General features: G+C 39.2%; 1 protein-coding gene across 4 annotated transcripts in view; it reads right to left on the bottom strand.

Moving 5' to 3' along the window:
* NUMB (NUMB endocytic adaptor protein) overlaps positions 1–22,068 on the bottom strand; it is a 232,027-nt gene that overhangs the window by 30,440 nt on the left and 179,519 nt on the right. For all 4 annotated transcript variants that reach the window (XM_082484876.1, XM_082484873.1, XM_082484875.1 and 1 more), the window contains one exon: positions 5,786–5,929. In XM_082484876.1, coding sequence (XP_082341002.1) covers positions 5,786–5,911 — 126 coding nt within the window. In that variant the 5' untranslated portion in view covers positions 5,912–5,929. The remainder of the gene's footprint in view (positions 1–5,785; positions 5,930–22,068) is intronic.

Genomic DNA, 22,068 nt, shown 5'->3' with positions numbered 1-22,068 from the left:
TGAATTTGACCTTGGCCAAAAGCCTGGAGGGTTTAAAAAATTGAGTATAGAAGCTTAGATATTTAAAAACTTCTTGTTTGCAAAAGGCCTATTCAAACAAAACTAAGGCTGGCGAGAGACAAATGGTAGAGAAAGTTTAAAGATGAGGGAATTTGCATTACATTCCTTTTTATTGTGTCAAAAATGCAGAGGAATACATTTGAGGCAAGTCTCATACCTGCTTTTATAATCACAATTCTTTTATAATTAGCTGTCTTAAAGATTTTTTCTGGGATCTTCAAATGCTTTAGGATTTTTAAAAATGTACCTCTGCTTGCTGCTGGGTTAGCATTCAATAGGAGAGGTTATTGTTTCGTTGCTTAACACCAATGCATGCCTTAGGAGGTAGGGATTTGTAGTGTTTAATGTGTAAGCCATGCAACAATTCAGAAATCAGCAGATTTGTCACATTAACTTCTAAAAAATACTTAACATAGTTTCCAAAGATAAAGCATCTCAAGCTTTCACAGTCAAAAATATCACATGCCCTAATTTAAAGGCACTTCAGCATTTAAGTCTTTAAATTCTTTCACAGCTACTATTATTTCAAACTAGAAGGGCATTTAAGACATAAAATAAAAGCCAGTTACCTGTGCTGAGTACAAGCCCTCTCTGATCCGGAGAAACACAATCACATGCAAGCTGTCTTCATAAACTGATTGAAAATAAGATGGTCTTTCTAATATGAGAATTTATAAATTAGACACTAAAGGAATGAAGTTCAATATTAAAGACAGACAACTGGGCAGCTACGAGTGTTGCGAGAGCTCACAGCAAAGTGATAGAAACGGCCTATTTCCTACTGATGGCGGTTTCAGCCGGGCCACGCATGGCCTAATGACACAACACGCTGCCAGGTCACAGGGACCCCAGGGATGAAAACTGACACTCACAGGTCCCAGTGAGGATACTCTACAGCACTCAGCACAAGTTGTTCCCTTTTTTTCTGTCTCTGCTTGAATACAGAGCAATATGGTGTCCTCCAAACATCTCCCACCGAAGCAAAGGCAAGACAGGAAACAGTTGAGTATAATCCACATGATACCAAGCAGTCAGCAGCAAATCCCAGACTGCAAATTCAAAAATACAAACGTGGTTTGTTACTCTACCACATGGACTTTATTCACTGATATCTTTAGTCTTCCAGTTGGAATAAATGGAATAAAATATGCAAGTAAGCTTGCAGGCTATAGGCAACAGGACCTTTAGGCACATTAAGGTCAAAAGAGATTGACCACCAAAAACATGAAAGTGAAAGAATAAGACTAATTAAATTAATCCAAGATATGTGACTGTTGTGTCTTCTAGAACCACAGGTAGGAATCAGCTGTTAATATTCTATTTAACATACCCAGTTGGTTAGAACCGCCAAGAACTTGCAAATGTTTGGATTTGTTTAGTTCTGCTAAGTAGAGGCAAATGACCTAATTTTTCTGATATAAATTTCACAGGCCAGTTACTCTAAAGTGCATTTGTATGAATAAAAACTACTTACCCAGAGGGACATTTGGAAAGGCATTTCAGACAAAAGAAGCCCTAGTGTCAAATATTTTAGTCATTAAAACATAGAGCAGCTGCATGTTCTCAGTGAGGTAGTGTCTGGAGCAAGAAAGCAAGTTTGAAAATGTGTATGTCAATGAACTTCACTTTTTGCAATTATGATGTATAAAGATTGCGTAAAAATAAATTATAGCACTGATAAGTGCGGCTGTAATGTCTGTTAGAATAATCTGCCTCCAAATAGTTTTAAATACAATGTCTCAGTCTAAGTCCCTTGTACGTTACATATATCTGGCACACTTTTTCCCTCAGAGAGGATTCACTACTGAAACAGTCATTATTTTTTAGGTTGTTAGGATGGTGGAAGACAATTCGCCCCTGAAAATATACTTTTACACAGACTTTCCAGCAGCTGTAAGAGTGCCACATTTAATAATGGAGCAACTCTGAGTACATCTATAAAAGCTGCAATGTACCATGCCTCCACACCACAAAAGTTAGAAGAGCAACACTATTGTGTTCCCAGTGGAATAGCAAAAGTCTGCAAGTCACACTTGTCTAAACACAAGTTTAACATCCTTTTCATACCTTTGCTGACAGACAGGCACCTGTCTCACTGCTGATGCAGCGGAGTGCCAAAAGACACATTCAGTAGTACACTCCAGCATCCTGTCTCTTCTTCCAATGCAACTTTAGCCGATTCAAAGCAGTTTACGCAGGAGAGCAGTGCAGGAATGTCAGTAGCCATCCCAAGGCCCAATTTTGAATGTGTCAGATTACCATCTCAAGCACGGTTAGATTTCCAACACAGTGAAGAGCTATCTGTAAACACATCCTGCACACACTAAGATGACTGAGAAAAATATGATCAGTAGCTTGCTACATACAATACAGCCGCTTCAACTTGGAGAAAACCACTGACTGTTACACAAACAAACAAAAAAGTGTTAGTGCCTAAAAGTAACAGTACACACCCAGGATTATCACCACCTCCGAATTTATAAGCACAGCTTATAAATATATAGTTCTCTCACAGAGCGAACTAACTGTGCATCAAATCCACTTCCCTCAATTTTAAAGCAACAACGTAATAGGAATTTTGCCAATACTTTCCACAGAGCATCTTCTCTACCAAATGATCTACAAAGATGATCCACAGATGCATCAGATTTGCTCAAAAAACAACAGCAGACCTACAGACTTTAATTAACAATAAGGATCAGCTGTGGACGTAGCACAGGAAAAGCTTCTAGAACTGTGCCAATATAGAAATCCTTTCAACAACATTAAATCTGTTTGCAGTACAGCATCCTCAAAGCACAATGAATGAGCAGGTACTGGAGTCCCTGTCCAGCACTAACAGAACGAAGACTGGAGGCAGGATGAAATCCTCTTTTGTAACATGACTTTCAAAGTGCTTCCACATGTTTTCTAATATTTGAAAAAGGATAAATCTGTGCTAGCACTCTAGAAACACCCTGACACTAGGCAAAATATAAATGCCCAAAGGCAAGAAGTTAAAACACACGAACTCAACACTACTTTAAGAGAGTGACATTTCTTTCACACATCAAATGTTCATGATATTTCTCTTTTACATGAGAAACTGAGAGCAAACATTCACTACTGTGTGATTGTACTAGTCTCCTATCTCTAAAAAAAATGTTAAGTCTTACCTAAATTAAAATAGCAAGCATTAGAAGGAACAAAGCCCTCAACATGGCTGCTACTACGTTAGTTTCATGTATTTTACTTTCATACAGAAAACCTTAAAGACAGCTGTAGAGACATTTGTTAACAATTCTCAGGTGTTCACCTGCTATACAGGTAAAATCTTCATCATCCCTGCAAAAGCCAGACTCCAATCTTTCCACTCAGTTATGCTTTGACCTCTGAAAAACTACAGCCGATAATTTTTAGAGAGTGGGCAAGGCACACCATAAAGAATAAGGACAGAATAACCCCCCCAAAAACATATTACACTGTGGTTGAGCAGCTATACTACACACAATGGGTCCCTCTCAAATTCCCAATTAGGAACTTTAAGGAAATGAAGATATTTTCACCATGTTTCACACTTGAATGCATTCATATTCGTTAACCATTTTCCCCAAAATATCTCAGTTTATTCTCCTCCACTATGGAGCATCAGGAAGAAAAGTCACCTCATCAGATATTTAAGAACATAGGCGACGGCATACTTTTCCCGGAATGTAAGAATTTCTGAATAATACCCAAGAGCAGCGTGACAGGATACTCTCCTTCAATAGCACAAAGTTCTATTCTTTTTGCAAGCAAAATATAGTACCACCCACTAAACCGATGACTCTACATCTGGTTTATCTCGTTCACTCACAATGGCATACTTCCTGTCTGTATCTATTAAACACCAGTTAACACCCACTTTGCATCCCAAGCCTAATAAAAATTTCCACTACTGCCCACCTCAAGGCACAGTATTCTGGAAGATAGATTCTAATAGACTAAGTTAACACACCTCTTAAAACCAGAACAACTTGATATTAAGTTTTAATCTAATTGCAAATTCTTTAAATATTAATAGTCTACTATTTTGATCAAATCAAGAAACATATGTAAAGATGTGTTTACTTCAGAGTATTTTTTCCAATGAACAAATTAAATTAATTCAGTGAATTCCAGTATAAAGTGGGCAAATAAAGGTAAACAAGTGTCATTATGATGACAGGATGCAAAGACGCATGCATTTCTATGCCTCTTCAGCACAGAAGAGCCTAAAACCTTTTTTGACTTTGGATACATGTGCCCAGAATAGACGAATGGTTCACACCCTTTGTGTTCAGTAAAGGACTGAAAAAGTTGGAGTAAAACTACATGTCTAGAAATTGAGCATTTTGCTTTTCAACCTGTGCAATGGTTAAATTATTAAAACATAACGATCCTTAAGCTGTATCAGCTCTGTTCCCTCCTAGACAGTGTTAAACCTTAATCTAAGTTTGAGCTTCCACAGAGCAGTTACTTTCAAAGCTCTGGCAAAACACCATCTCAGTTTAGCATTGGACTGCAGTTCCTTCCTTCTAGCAGAAAACTAACACAAGACAAAGACAAGTAAGCAAGCAACCATAACCAACCTGAAACGTTATAAGCACTTGAGTATATGTAAAAGAACACATAAGCAACTATAGTAGGGTAAAGAAGGGCATGAACCTATTCTCAAATTTATTGTATATCTGCACATACCCACGAGTTTACAAAAATATGTAACCACCAGTTTCAAGAGTTCCACCTATCAACGTCACCTGCTTAACTATCGGATAGAATTACTTTAAGTATAATACAGATAACTAATAAAGGGTCCTTAGGTGTCAGAACCACAGACTGTTTTCCTTGTGCATTGATATTTAATCTGTTAGCTTACCATAAGTGTCATCTGCTTACAATCTATTGTCGTTAGTATTAGTGTGCTTTGAGGAAGAAAGCTTTTGATTACAAGGGGAACATAGGCAACAAGACACCCTAATTTCATATTTATTTTTATTGTTATATTTTCTTAAGTATTAATATTTTAGAATAATATTTAGTATTAAAATAATGTCATTTCTTAAATAAAGGGGAAGGAGAAATAGTGACACAAAAGAAAAAAACTATTTCTAATACTCCAATAATCTGCAATGAGTTCTCAGACTTCAAAAGAGTAATTTCAGTTTCACATGCATTAATAGTCTGTAATATAAACACACACAAAATCATAGCACAGAAGACACTCTCAGAAGTTAGCAAGTGCTTATAACCTCAAGCACTGGAAGGAAACCCAGGTGTTTCTTTGCAATGTTTTCAATTATCAAAAGGGAGGAAGGATTCCTTTCCAAGCACAACCCACTGCTTACCTTACAAGTCAAACTGTAACCGTAACTCCACTTTTAACAGAGAACCGAGTACCTTTCCATGCAATCCAAGAGGTCTATCATTTCTGCTCTTCCAGAAAAACGAAGACAAATATTTTATTACTCCTCTGCCTAGCTACATGATTTATTTCAACTAGATAATAACGTAGGATATCTCAGACAGTGATTTTCCAAGACATTTGTTACATGACTCATCTGGGCTTTTAAAAAAAGCCACATCCTTTGCAATGAGAGCAGACTGTAAAATAGGTCAGTGTGTAATGAAGCATGCCACTGGCTTATGCTTGCCAAAAAAACCCTCAAATAATAATTCATGGCAAGAGTATTTCATGGATATCTGAAAGAAAGGCAGAAACTCTTACCTTAACAGGAAAGCTACACTTGCCAGTTCGAACGCCTTCTTCATCAGTCTGCCACTGATGAGGCCTACTGGCCTCCGGGACATAGACATCTTTCTTTCTCCTAAAGCTTTGCCGTAATTTGTTCATTTCTCAGATTTTCACGTCCTAGAAGAAGAAAGAAAGAAAACTGCCAATAGGCACCAAACCACACATTTAGCCACTTTGGGTCAACCACTATCATGACAAATAGCCCTGTGAAAAGTCTGAGCTTCTGCAAATATGAATGGCGGTACCTGTGAAAGGAAAATATTTTGGACCGATTCAAAGATAGATAGATAGTCACTTCAAAGTGGAAAACACAAATCCACATTACTTGTTTAATATCTTTCCACAGCAACTGAAGCATTTGACCCAGGAATAACTATTACTCTTGCGCATAAGGTTACCTAAAATAGCTGACAGAGCGGCTCTGATAAGTGATGCATATGAGATCCTGTCTCCCCGAATATAAACACCTAGGTGGAGCAACCAAGCAGGACACCCGTAGCACAAGCTTCCAAGGCACCCCTGCAAGGCAAAGATTCGCAGCCCTAAGACTGCTCCTAAAATTACACGCCTGTGCTGTTCTTTAAGCACAAGTGGTAGGTTCATGCTTTTACTGAGGGGCACAGTCCAGCCCTTGCTTAGTCTACTGGTTCTTATGTTTAAATGAGAAATGCACTGAATTGACTTCCATGTCCTGGGTTAAGTCCCTAAACAATTACAGTCTTACCTCTTCAATGGGGAAAGACAGTTCTGTAATTACACTTCCAAAGTCCAGAATTAGATACTTTTTATACACTATTCTTTTATGTATCAGTTTCTATATACAAGCCAATCTATACTTTAGACATGCTCACCTTTACTAGATTCAAACTGCAATTAGCCAAGAAGCTCTCAGAGAAAGTGCTACTAATAAAAAGACTCAGTATTCACCTACGGAAGTAAAGTCATATGGGATACACCTTGAGGAATGTAGAAAACATGCTGCTGAAAGGCTTCTTGAGATATTTCTCTTCTTTCCTGAAGAAGCAGCCTTCTTACAACCGTGACGTCTCATTTTGATAGAAAAACAGATGCTGCAGAACGCAAGGCAACAAAATCTAACTGGATTATATATGCTTATTTCCCATTAGATTAACTAAGCTACAGAATATAGACGTTTATGTTTGTCAATATGTGGGCTTTCAATGAAAGCAGCTTTAAAAGCAGTTTGAACACTATTTTAAACCCTTAAAAGAACCAGTGTTTTCCAGTTAAAACTATTTCACATAGGTGAGAAAAATCAACACCTTCATGTTTGTGGCATCTGACATTTAGGAAGCTTAAGTTCAAAACGCAACAATTTCAAAGCTGAACAAAAGTCAAGAATTAAAAGCATTACAGAAAATCACTGCCCTCCAGACCTCATTCTGACCAGCCAAATTAAAAACATTGTTTCATAACTTTAGCCATTCCAAGTAACAAAAAGGTGTGAGTTTTGTCACTAACTCCCCAGTCCCTCTTTCAGCAGCTGTTACTTTCCTCCTCAAGCTGTAAGTCATTAGAAAAGCCAGTTCCCACTGTACCTTACAGGCATGGCATTGGCTCATTTCTCTAGAATCTTCTGTCTTTCCATTGTCTACTAAAAGCAATATTGTAAAACAAGTAATAATTTAAAGATATACCCATGGATAGAGAAAACACCATTATATCACTGGAAGTGAGAAATTTAAGAGTGGTGATGTTAATACTTGTTAAAGTGCAAATAAGCATGCTACTCACAGGCACGAGTTCAGTAACGACCGCAATGCCGCCTGGTCTTGTAGCATTGTGGGGCATTCTTTCAGCATAATTCCTGAAGTGTTTCTACATTAGCAAACAACCACACCAAACTCCGCTTTTGCAGCAAAGGCCCGTGCTCAAAGCTGCTTTATGGGTGTTTGAAAGCCATAAAGTGTAGCACTCCAAGCAATCCAAATATCTCTTGCGAATTAAGTGAAGGGTTTAGATGTATACAGCAAAGGCTAGATGACTGTCCCTGGAAGGGAGCGTGTACCTAAAATAGCCACGAGCTCTAACAAGCCGTGTAAGAGCAGGGATAGGAAGTTGGTCGGGGATTCTCAATTGCAATTATCTAGTTTTAAAGCAGTGTTAGTGTCATTCCTTCATAGCTGCAAAATTCCTGACATAACTAGTAACATAAAATATTTTCTTGAACTTACTTGGTAGGATTTAAAGAGTAGAACACGTGTGCAAAATAGAACACATGCACATTTCTTACCACTAAACAAGCTGAAGCAGCTCATCTACAAACACAGTTTCTTTATTTTACAAGCTAACAGCCATTTAAAAATCTTTGAATGTGCAAAGGCAATTCTGGAAGTTTTAAGAGGAAATGCAAGGCTTCTAGTCTTCATTAAGGCTTAGAGAGGCATCAGAGCAGTATCAGTTACGTATTTTGCTTTACAAACAGCAGACGGAGGAGTCTATGCACCACTCGGTCTAAAGGAACCAGAATTTCAAGGGGGGCCATTCAGTGACGTCAGGCAGGTGACATGTACTGCAGCAAATCGACACACAGTACCTCAGCTCAAGAGGACAGACGCGCGCCCTTGTCCCTGCTGAAGACTAGCAGCGCCACTGCACGATGAGCAAAACCGCTGCTCCAGCTGCTTCGGCGCAAAGCTCAGGAGTCTGGTCAGCGCATAGCTTAAAGCCCGGCCGCCCAACCTTGCGCTTGGGTGACGGAGAAATGGGTATAGAGACTCCCCTCTGCCAAAGAGGGAGATACAAAGAGATGCAGGCTCATCTGCCTGTATTCTGAGTATGACCGATGAAAGAATGCTTTGTAGAAATTTCAGACCTACAAACGTGTAAAAAACAACCTGTGGTAAAGTTTTCAAGGTAACTCTGAATCTCAAAAGCTTCAGTAAATAACAAAAACTGAGAACAGCACGCAGCCGCTGTACCACTTGTGAAATCGCTGTCTAATTGTCTTATGATAACATTTGCTTATGTGAGCATTTCCTTGGACTTCTCCCAGGAAGCATTGCTTTTGCCCAGGAGACTGGTACCTTATCGGAGATTTATTCTGACCAGGAATCTCAACCCACAGGGGTGGATGAGAATAAGAGTTCCTCAACTACACTTCCTACGAGAAGCTGAAGTGGCATTTTGCCCAAAAGTATTTCCTTTTCACTGAAAACCAAACCCATTTTCCTACATGTTCTAATTTTGAGGTCATGTTGACAACAAACAATTTAAAAATAGCTTATTCTATTTGATAGCAATGCTGACAAATAGCAAAATTAATTTCTGGTTAGGCAACCAGCAAGCTTTCTCCAACTGCCACGCTCAGATTTTCTGAGATGTCAGACTGTTTCGAGTAGGTTGCAAAATAGTTTGCCCTATAAACACCTAATTTGCTGGTAACATGCGTTTCAGCCCAATATAACCAAAATTGCCATCTGATGGGAAGCATTAAGTAAAACAATTCACACAGGCTGAATATTTGAGGATTCAGGAGAGAAGCACATGAATTGCTGCAATTAGGTGCTGAACTTTCTACTAATTTTGTCTGGAGCTCAAAATCCCTGCGCAGGAGCCCTTGAGAAAAACCAGCGAGCATTTTCTCCTTTGAATTCTTCGCAGTGCACATTTCTGTACAAGCGTAGGATGCCTGCCGACACGACGAGTCACCAACCTAGGCTGCAACAAGCTAGCAGGGTATTTTCTACTAAACTGACAGCATTGCTGATACTGTAAAAAGTCTTAGGATTATGCAGGCTGAAAGTTATCTGTCCCTGACTTTTCTATTACTTAGCAACTGGGGTTTTGTCCTGTAATTAAAAGTATTTTAAAAACCCCCAAGAAGGAACAAACCAAACCACCAAAGACACTATTTCCTTTTCACTTCTACATCCCCAAATCCAGCTTGGGCCCAGAGACAGGACAACGGAGAAACAGTATTTGAAGATTAAAACTGGTGAAAAGCCGACAGGGGAAACTCAAAATCTAATTAAATCACAAAATGTAGTGTTGTATCAGAGACAAAACAGTAAAAAAGGGTGAAAGCACCAAGATCTTCTGGAGAAAAGATGAAACAGAGCCACTTTGGGTTCTGTTACATTTCAAGGTTATCTCTACCAGGCGGCTAACTGAAGACAGCTTGACATCTGAATGGTCATGCTTGTTGGAAAAACAAATAAACAAAAAAACCAACCCCAACCCTCCCCTCCCCCCCCCCAAGAAAACCTTTACCACTTTCGCAATCCAAGAGACTACAAGAGATTACAACATTAGACTAAACATTACACCAGTTCCCAAAGCATCTACAAAAGGCATCGAAAAGACAAGTTATTCACATAGTGAGTTTATAAATTTATGTTGCTATTTATTTTTATGCAAACTGATATACTTTTGGATATTTTGAAAACACAGCTCCAAAGCTAACTTAAGGAGAGCTTTGGCACCATTATTCTTCTGACCACCTGAAAAAGTACCATTTTAAACCATATCTGTTCACTGACAACTCAGGGACAGCAGACAGACAGAAACAACATTGTCACGGATAAAAGTGCATGTTGAAGCACTCTCGGCTTCATTGCCTTGTGCATCATCGGGTTATGGCTGCAGAACAAATTACTGCAAGATAAACTAGCATGTTAATTCATGTCTTGTTAGCTGCTCTGCTGTATGAGTGTGTTCACTTTTACCCTTCAGTGAGCACAAGCCAGCAATTTACCCTTCAGTGGGAGATGTGTAAGCTTTCACGTTAACTGAAGCTAGATCAGGTGGGAGCTGCTGATGATGCAAATTTGGAGCTTAGCTTGCCTTGCAGGAGTTTACGCATGTACCCATACCTTCAGATAAGCAGTTCATTTACATTTTGCATAAAGGTTTCTTGCGTAGCAGTTGCTACTACAAGGTGATCCAAACTACACAATCTGCAGGGCAGAAGGACAGTATTGGTAACTGAATTGTGTTCACAAATTTAAGTGGTTAGATTTTAGGCTTAGGGGTACTACATTTCACGCAAACCAACCACCTACGGTTTCAACACTGAGGATAAAAAAAAACAACATAAAACCATTTCTATCTTTCTTCTGAACTCTAGACTTCACAAATGTTATTTAGTCTGTGTTCAATTATGTAGTATCTTTTTTGTTTGCAACGGAAAAAGGATAAAAACTGATTTCAAGTCTTCAGCCAGTTTTTTAAAACCATTCAGAGTGTTTGGGATTACTTTCTGTTTTCTCTCAGAATTGAATCCTGTTTCCTATTTACTTTACCAATTTAGAAAAAGAGAAAGTCATGGGTCAAGTAAGGGCAAAGTACTCCCTGCAGTCTGCAACAAGTACAGAGTAGCCAGGGCACGGGAGGGAACACGCACACGCACACTGGTGCCATCCCGCTTTATACTACGAGTCCTCCTGCAAGCCTGAACCATCAGGAGTAACATCAATAAAATTCCTAAAGTATGCATTTCAAACAGCAGGGAAATCTAGGTTTAAGTACAATATGTTATAGGGAAGACTCTAAAATTCACAAGCCTCCATGTAAAACTAATTCAATTAACATGTTACAATCAGACTAAGTAATTAAAAAAGTCTCATTCATACCTGCATTGCCTGCTGGCCACACATAGGTGCGGTAGGAGCAGCTGCACAACTATCAGCTACGTCCTCTTTCCCCGTGAATTGCACCTAATATTGCTAATAAAGAAAGAAACAAGCCAAACAGAGCCAGAAACCCAGAGCAACAAGTTCATCCATCTCTAATATGGTTTTTGCCTGAGAAACACCAGGCATTTCTTGACATCAAAGCTTTCTGAATAAGGATGCATTTTTTCCTCATACCAGTTTTATATATCAGTTTTCCTGATACCAGTTACCTGATACTTCAGACCTAAGAGGACATGCAAATTGTCTTAATCTCATTGAAAAAAATGCGTTTGCCTAACCTACTTAACTAGGAAAACATTCCAGAAACATTCCCTGGCACAGCTGTGAAGACCTGTATCCTTAGAAAACTCTGTAGCTTTGAGTTCTTGTGCAAGTACAACCTGGACACACCTGTCCAAAGACTCATGTCTAACAGCTATCTTTTTAGCATTATCAAAACTTGAGTTTTATTACAAAATCCACAAGGGTTCACACCAGGAAACGTAAACAGCCTGCGCTTCCATATTTCAGAAGAGTATTCTGCATTGCTTTTTCCTATAAAACTCAGTTCACTGCTGACAGTTCAACATTATTGTAAATCTTGGCTGTAACCCGGACACTAGGACATCAGCAAAGACATATGCTTGTTTCAAGCCATTTTCTTGGGCCAAGATTTGGTTTTGGCAGGCTTACCTGCAGTATGAACGCAAATATAATGAAGTGGTTTAAAACATTCAGATCTGTTTTGCTTACTAATGCACAGTTTGAATCTCTACATCTACAATGATAAGGTTTCATTTATAAGAAAGAGGCAAGCTAGGAAAGCAAGTCGATTGCCACCAAGGTAAATAGTCTGCCCCTGCCTACTATGAAGCTGCCAGAATGGAGTTTTACTTCTCTGAAAAAATCCTTATTAAGCATTGCTGCTAAACAAACAGTCTCCCCTCCTCTCCCACTTACACAGTACAAAAACATGCAATGCCCTATCTCTCCAAGCCTACTGTAAAGGTTAGCCAAAACTTGCTGCAATTGCCCTGCAACAGCTTCTCTGCAATTATTCACCAGCACAAGAACACAGAGTACCCTTATCTTCTAAGGAAGAAAAGGTCACCCCATGTGTCAGGTTTTGAATGCAGAACTTTGAGCCTTTTTGTAAGTTTAGATCCCATAAAATCTAATTAAATCCAGCACTGTCACACTGAAGCAAAGGCAGGCATGTAACCATACGAGCATGCTCACTAAAACGTTAACAGTCCTGCTTACGCAATACGGTATGACTAACCACATTATTCACCACATGGCTTTCCAACCCATTTACCCTTTCATTACCCAATTAAGATCTAATAATACAATACTACAAGTATGCATTTGAAGACATCAAAATACACATGAAGGTGAAGCATGAATTCATTTGTTGAGCCAGTAAATACATTTTGGTTTTGCTGTTATTAGAGTTCAAAGTAAGGCGATTTTCCTTGTTGCAGAAAAACAAAGTGTTGGATACGTAATAAAAAGACTACCGAAACAAGAATATCAGCTGTAGAAAACTGACTTTCCAGCAGTGAAAGTAATAATTAGATCATACTTTGAAGATAGAGCAGAAACAGCAATCCTAAACTCTTTGTAAAAGAGTTAATAATAATATAAATTTCTCTGACAGCATTCTTAGAAATTGTGATGCACTGTCATCGTAAGACCTGAGGTATGTGTCATCCTCTCAAATCCATCAGTTTTCTTGCTGTCTCATACCTGAGCTAAGGTATCATGTAAGCACTCCACAGCTGTTTCCAGAGCACTTGACAATTCTGTCTGCACTACAGATGAGGGTGGAAGAAGGGGAAAAAATGTTATGACAGCAACATCTTACTGGTAAAGACCAGAGTTAAAGAAAAATTGCAGATAGCTTATGAAATATCAGGAAACGAAATAATGAACTTTACTCCAATACACCATTAACAATTGTGTGGCTAAAACATTCTGCTACTAGAAGCCCTGTCCCAAAGCTTAGGATTTACAAAATGTGCTGGACTCTTCAAACATAAATATCCCCAGACTGCAGCAATTAAATACAGCATTCAGTATTCTACAGCAGAATGTAACAGAAGTACCAGCACAGCAACCACACTCAGACTCTTAAACTGTCAGAAAAATACAAGTTTGATCATTGCAAGGCAGAAGTTATTCCTAAAGATATGCAATGCAATAAGAAATCGCTCGCCTCTCCCAAACCTGTGAAGTTCCACAAATAAAAGAAAGCAAGCCCCGTATTCTAAAGCAAATGTCCCAATTCATCAGACTCCACAGCAACTGCAAACTCTGACTAGAGTCCTATACAGTATGCTAAAATGTTTAAGTGCAGAGATATAAGGCAGTAATCCCCTTGTTTTATAGGCTCACTCTAAAAATACGCTGCAATGACTGTCAGCCACTAGTGAAAAGCAGGTCTCCTAAACACTCTACGTGATACAAAGCGAGTTGAATTATACTACCTATAACAACTGAAAATAAGCAAAAGTTTTCTAAAGAAACACTAGCTGTGCCTTGTAGAAAGCAGTTCAAGCAATTCTGCTTTGCAGCTCGTCTGCACGCATGGGAAGAATTTTAACTAACCAAGTCACGCCATTTCCAAGTGAATCATTTACATTTAGGGCAGCTAAACCTCAGACAACTAAAGACTTTTCAAACATGAACATCTCCGGTTTAAAAGGTATCTTTAGAAATGCCATTCTGAATTTAGAAAAGAAATTGGGTATTAAAGAAAGTACAAAAAGGGCTGAAACAGTGGAAGAAGATTTCCTGTAATCACCCAAATCCACAAACCAAAGCTTGAAGTTAAATATGTCAAATCTCACAAAAATAAATGCATTTTCAAAATTTAAAGAAAGTAACTTTTACAAGTAAAATAAGCATATTTTATTGGTAAATCAGTCACAAATCTAAGGTTTTTACACGAAAGCTACTTCAGTAGGACCTATAAATGTTTCATAACCAAGTAATCAGTGTTTGAATAGACAAGGAATTGTATCCAGTACGGCAAACATTTGCTGCTTAGGCACAAAAAAGGTCAACTATAAACCAATCAGTCATACCTTTGTGCTATTGACCTGATCATTACCTACTTACTGTGAGTTCAGAAACATATGACACGCACTGTATTTTTGGTTCTAGATCATAAGTGAGAGCAGAAACAGCATACAAACAAGCTACAGATCCAGAGCACGCATTTCAGGAACCAACATGCACTCTAAACCAGGTTACGGGGAGGATCCACTTTAGCAAGATTTTAAAAAAAAAAACAGAAACGTATTCATACTGAAACTTTACACAGTGCGTCATATACGATGGTCATCCTCAACACAAAAGTGAAAGCCACAGCATTTTGGTCAAATGCTCCAGCAACAGTGTTCTGCACTGGCACACAGCAGCCTTAAAAGTCCAGTCCACATGGTCCATGTTCCAAAAGAATTCGGAACAATAAACTATAAATTTGTGTCAGAGAAATCTTCAGTCAGAACGGATCGTAGAGCTGCCAAGTCTGTCGGCAAGTAGGATTCAAGTATAGAGAAAGTAGGTAACTCACACTAGGCAAATCCACAAGAATGAGGGAAGCTTAAATGCAGAACGGGGAGTTACACAGGGCTCTCCACTGGAAACAGTGATTTTTATTTTATTCATATATGTTCTCAAAAGCAAACAGTTAAGTGGCTGTTTACAGCTAATGCAAAATGTTCTGGAGGAGATTAAACTGATTTTACGGATATAAGAGGGTCTCTAAAGAAGAAATTATTCTGGGATAAAACCAGCAGAGAAAAGCACATGGAAGCAGGACAGGAGAATGACCCTAACTATAAATAACGATGAATATGAATTAATCTATTACTATTGTCTAGGAAAGATCATAAATCACATGTTTAGTCCTCTAAAAATGCAACTGTCGAATAAGCAAACAGCAGTAAAAATTATTATGAAAGGAGCAAAGAAAAAACAGTAGGATGCCACAGCATAAGACCAGATATAATTGTTGTAGCTAGTATACCCTTTCTGAATTGAAACAAAAAAATGCAGGAAGGTAACAAGGATAATGAGGACTACCTCAACAGGTTCTGTTCAAGGACAGATGAGATACAACAAAGGTCTTCACCTCAGAAAAGCAATCTGCTGGAGGGGAGAGCTACAAAAATTATAGTATCACAAGTGCTAGAAAATGAACAGGGCATGATGATTTTCCAATTCTTCTGTTGTAGAAGTTGTGGAGAAACAATGGAATTCTATAGCAGTCCAGGTTTCAAAATAAAATAGTATTTCCCTCATAACACAGAATTAACTTGCACAATTCCTTGCCCTGGGATGTTTTACAAACTAAAAATAGAAAAGGATTAAAAAAAACAAAACAAGCAAACAAAACCCCCAAATTATTTGATCAAAACTTCCAAAGGGTATTAGAAACTGTGGTGGAGGTGCAGCCTCCCGTTCAGGAAACCGCCCAGTTCAAGCTGATCAGCTGGGAAGGCTTATTTCACGTCTACCTTAACCTTCTATGCTTCTTCGGGATCCAACACTGACCGTATCAGAGAGAATTACTGTGCTACAGAGTCCTTGTTGCAAACCAGCATAACTCACAAGCTGGTCTCCCTTCACCACCAGTTCATCCGGCCAAGCCCCCGTGTGACAGCTGTCACAGCATCCCAGCAGAGTTGCTAGCACCCCGCTACACCAGCGCCGGCAAGAGCTGGCTCACCCCACGTGGTAAGGAGCTCCCTTTCCCCAGCCCACAGCAGCAGAAGTTTCTAGAGCTCAAGACATTTAAATGAAAACCAGCGCGTGAATTTGGATCTTCCAGAGAGCTCACAAGATTTGCATTCCTGTGGCAACAAGCCATGTGCGCGTTAGTCAATCTCAATTAGAAAATGAAAGTTAGCTTAACTCCTCACACATGGAGTACGTGTGAGGAAGAATTAGCTCATCCATTCACAGGATGACAGATGACTCCTCCTTCTACCATTACTGCAGTGGGCCCAACCACTTGTCACTGCTTGGCAGCTGTTACGTGGCAGTTCACTTTACTCGCTCCCATCCTCCAGCAGTTAGATAAATATAATTAAGTTCCTTTTATCTGTGCATTTTCTTCAGCTTGTTCACGGTAAATCAGCCACACTCTTGACTGCAGCCAATACAGAGGAGGAGGGCGAGTGTCACAAAAGGCATTTTTCATATGAATTTATAACTTACAAAGTGAAATTGTGAAGGCTTTGCGCCAAGCTTGTGTGAAAATGGCAGGTTTCCTACATAAAAGATACCTTTTTCTGGCTGTCAGAATATCGGAAAATCATTTGATCATCCCTCAATAAATCTAGCAACACAAAAAAGTTCACTTTCACATAAAAGATGGGCAGAATCTTCTTAGAGAACTTGCTCTGGTGTCCAGCATAGCGACTGTGGTTACCTTGTAAGAACATAAATTTTTCTTCACAGAAGAATTCTTATTTATTATATTAGGAATTAATGTTAATGTTTGTACACCTGTTTAATGCAAGTTCGGAGTTGTTCCATAACTCTTTTTCTCTTTGCAAAGAATTACCGGGAACTAACAGGATTATTTCCCAAATCTGTTTGCTTTACACACATGTAATCAAATCAGAAGTCAGAAACAAGCTATACATTCTTTTACGCACACAGGTTGCAATGTTTTCTGAATTACCACACCAGTTAAATACCTTTAAAAATATTCTGCATGCTCTCTAGAGTCTAATACAAGCCACATGTTTCATCACCCACAGAAGAACTCACAAGATGTAGGGACTATGGTGACAGATTCCTTAAACAACAGGTGTCTCAGCAGGGTACTCTGATGCAATTCCATCTTTCTGGTACAATTTTGTATATACACAACTAGTATTCCTTATGATTACATAGCACGTAAAACCTCATTTCATGCCTAACGTTTCCCATGCTTGTGAAGTGTTAAGACCCAAGCACAACTTCAGTGGCTTACTGAGTGATTTTGAAAATTATATATAGCAACATAAATAAAGAGATGTCTTTTAAAAGTATTTAACTTCATAAAATCCTGAGCTATGTAGTTTGTGGCAAAAAATTCCCCAACCCCAAGTGTCATAGAATCAGTTACCAGAACATAATATTCATGTGACAGTAGCAAGAATACATTGACTTGATGACTGTCTTACGTTTTTTTCCCCTCAGGTTCTACAATAGTACTTTAAAGGATAAAAAGAAAAATCAATCAGACTGCATCTAAGGTTTGGGGTTTTTTGGAAGAACTCCAAGTCAAGTTTTTCAGATCAGCTCTTAAACAGATGCATACTTCCCTCCCTACTTCCTATCACTTGGCATTTAAAGCCTTTTGCTTATGAGGATAGTGACGTTTGTCTTTACGGAGGCAGTAGATAGGAATTTAACTGCTATTGATAGGAAATCTCATAGGTGCTATTTTTTAAAATATTTATAGTAATCTCTCAGCCATTTCCTTTCACAGAAGTTACCAGGTTTCATTATGATCACTGAAGTTAGTAACACATTATTGCTGATCAGCAATAACATGAATCCACAATTACATGCTCAGTTAGAATTATCACATACAGCTCAAGATGTCTCTAAATCCAGGAGTCCACATCCAAACTGGTTATTTATACTCCAATTACACTCAGTGGAGAGAAAAAACAGTTCAGTTATACAAACCTACTTTAAGTATACCTAAAAATGGAAATATATTTCTCTAAATAACTCAGTAGACATCCAAACAGACGGTTTCCATCCTTTTCACCTAATACCAAATTAATAATTACAAAATTCCTCCATGATAATGAAGACTTTTTTTAAAAAAAACCAAACCAACACATTAATCGAGAAATGGAAGCAGTATGTTCAATTCTTTAACAATCCAGTAAAAATACTTGGTCTTTCCAGCACCACGAGATCTTAATTCCAGCCTGTAGACAACATTTAAACCACTTAGTCCAATATAACACACTCTAGTTTGGGGGCAGGGGGAGGGCGGAACCAAACTAATTTCATTACCTGAAACAGACTGTTCCAAACTAGTAAAACTGCTTTACCTACTAACTGCACTGCAAGCACTCACATCAGCATTTCAGCTTCTAGTGAAAATTAAATATATGGTAATTTAGCACACGAGCCAAGTCTTCGGCTTAGAATACAATGGATTCAGCCTTACTGTACCACCTTCCTCGTCATAAAAATATGGGAACTTAATTCAACTTTTTTCTGGTAGGTTTCTCTTCCCCATATTAATTCCAACTGTTAGCATACAGGTTTTATTATCTCTTTCAAGCTCAGCATAGACTTTCTGCTACAATACAGACAAGCACTACAAACAAACATGCATCAAAAGCCAGAACAAGCCTTCGCATGTATGTTTTCCTTACAAGTTGTACTCACATCTCAAAATGGATTTTAAGAGACGGTCGCAATGTGCATCCTAATACCAACAGTTTAAAATAACCTTCATGTAATAATAAACAACCTCCACTGAAATTGTCTGTAGAATCTAAAAATTAAGATCAAAAGCGTTCCCATATTCTTAGTGCAGCAAGACATAGAACACTTACTAAGAGCTACAGAAATATTGCATATTGTACTGCAATTGTGCACCTATTAACTTTATTTAAAATAAGCTGCCAGCTGAGACATGGACAAAAAGACAAAGCTGTTCATTATTCGGAAAAATTGAGCTCTTGGCTTTCTTGTTACTGTTGTTCAAATCCAGGAAGAAAGTCCAACATTAACATCACGCCAAACTACAGAGGCAAGTACAGAGAATACAGATGCCTAAAGTTGTCCTCACATTATGTTACTGGTATAGAAATTACCTCCCTCACTCCTACCATGATCTTAAGCAAAGTAGGATTCCATTTATCGTACATGGGATCACATTTCCCATCTCTTTCAGATGGTTAAACGTGTCCTGCAGCCACGTAAAGGGTCATGTTCCCCCAGAGGGAGATCAGGCTGCCCATGCGTCAGTACAGGAGCACGGGCAGGGCTGCCCACAACAGCGGCAATTCAGGAGCTCCACTGATGCCAACAGTCCTCACGAGCGCACCAGGCTGACCAAATGACCTCAGCCAGGCTGGAACTGCAAAATCCACAGATGTCTCTCACCTTGCTAAATCAGCTGTCACTCACTACAGTAAAGCAGCTACAACGATCTACTGCAACACACAGAGTTTGGTGGCAGAAACAGAGTGCCAAGAAGTACACTGCCCAGAAGTAACACATGCTGGAAAACCACACGGCTGCAGCAGCCTCATGAATCATACACAAGCTGTCATCTTCCCAACTTTAAACTGTTTGGCAAAGGAACAAGAAAAGTCAAACGGGAAACAACCAGGAAAATTGTCTTCAGTCTCACTGATTGCTCTGATGAACACGAGGCCCAATGAAGCTTCAAGCTGAGCACAGACAGAAATATCACCCGACGACCCTGAAATCCTGCACCCACGGGCAGCCTTTCTACGCTTGCAGCACAGCATGCTGCTGCCAGTCCCTCCTCAAAACCAGACACAGCACGGAGCAAGTGGCAGATCAAAGTAACCAAGTCATCACTTGCAGGAGTGGACTTTCACTCCTGGTATGAATGAGTTTGACATAGAAGCAGTATGAGCTCCATAGCCTGGGCAAGGATGAAATCCTGCTGCTGCCGCCCAGGCTGGTGGATTAAATGGTGCGCCTTGTTCTCCGTACCAAGACAGCAACACATCACCTTACTTACACAAAAGACAGCTGCTTCCTGGGGTGGCAACCGAGCTTGGAAGCAGAAGACGGCATGAAGAGGAAAGCAGTCTAAAAATGTCTGCAATGTAACAGTTGGGACCGCAGCAGAGCAGGCATGATAGGGACTTGGTACAAAGGATACTGGATATTGTGCTGCCAGTTTCACACAACCATAAAAGTCACAACTGTGTTATCTTCACCAGTGACTAGTCACAGGGTGCCACTGATTTGAGCAGCACCTTGAATAAACTCAGTTATTCTGGCAGCTGACTGGAGCGTAACTACTCCATTCATAAATCACCATTCTTAAAAAGGGAAGGCAGAGGGCACTGTTAAGTTCAGAAACCATTAAAAAATAAACCCCAGTCTATTCCTTACAGAAGGTACAGTTGTCCCTTATACAACAGGCAGCATACAGGACATTGATAATATGGGTACCACCATTCAGAATGTCATTGAAACTGTTTGGGAGACAACACTACCTTCCTTTACAGGGAATCAATTATAAGTTCCTTAATTATCCTACAGTTCATCTATGTACATTAAACTTCACCTTATTTACTGCATTCAAAGGAAGGGAATTTATGAGCAGGGGGTGCAAATAGCGAGTTGGTGCCATAGGTACTGAACGGAGATAGAAAGCCTGCCTATTCCACTCTATGAAAATCAGATCACTTAAGAAGCTGGCATAATCCCTTCTTGCTGGCAAATTCTACAAGAGTGGATCTCGACCACAACTGCTGGGGGATGAAGCATCATCTTATGCCCCTTTGAAATTACCAAAGCCACATGTTTCACTTGGCCAGAAAACATTACTGCACACGGCTGAACTTAGAAAGTCCATTCAAACTGCACCGTTGTTCTAGCAGCTTTAGCAATCTTCACCACTGGTTAACTGATGGCAAATAGTGTCTTGCAAACATACATCAACTAGCACTAACAAAACAAAGGTCTTCTATATTAGAATGGGTAGGGTCTCCCTGCGTGCATTTTCTAGCACTTGCTGGGTGCAAATACCTCACATTACTTCCTAAAGGACAGATTTCATTTCAAAGGCTGATTCTCCATCAGATGCCACTTATCTCTATTACAGTGCCATCCTTCTACTCTGCTTATGGTTTGTCCTGTATCTTCCTAGCTCAAGCTTCACTTCCTGAGATTATGTACACGACAGCATCTTACCGACAGCTTTCTGGAGCTGCACACATTGCACCAGACAGCTACCACTATTAACGGCCGTGGTCTTCTCCAGTGGCATTATTTTCTGGAAAAGGAGAGGATTCTCAGACAAGAACTGCAGAACTCCTCATCTCTCTGTAAGAGGTTTCTTTTGACATTTGCAGCAGTCCAGCTTACCACTGTAGATAAAGAGATGCTGAAAGCATTTATATAAAGCCTTCCCTTCTAAATACAAGCATTTTATCACAGTTTTCCTAGCATCGAGACTTGAGAAGCTGGATTCCTATTCAGAAAGAGCAGCATCGCAGAGGTCATACAAATTAGGAGAAAAAGCCAAGTAGCTATTATGTATGTTTCTCTGGCCAATTTAGCCTAATGACAGTAAAATTATGCAAGTGTCTACAGGCATTTGAATTACATACCTCAAAAAGTATCATTGGAAGCCACAAACCACCTTTCCTCAAATTTCACACTAAGCGTATTTAAGAGTCATGCCAAATTGATTTTTTCCAGTGGTTAGGCAAAGTTGATAAACTCACAAATACTACCCAAAAAGATCAATCACCTATGAAATAACATGTTCTTCAGTTATTTACACTCAATATTTTACATAAATAAGGCTTCTTCAACGAAATTTATCAAGCTGCAAAAGTAGTAGCATAAGAATTTGCACAGGCAGCCTAGCTCAGT

The sequence above is a fragment of the Vanellus vanellus genome (assembly GCF_965231255.1).
Source record: "Vanellus vanellus genome assembly, chromosome: 6".
Taxonomy (NCBI): Eukaryota; Metazoa; Chordata; class Aves; order Charadriiformes; family Charadriidae; genus Vanellus; species Vanellus vanellus.
Note: the sequence above shows the minus strand (reverse complement) of the source record. Positions and strands in the feature narration are given on the sequence as shown.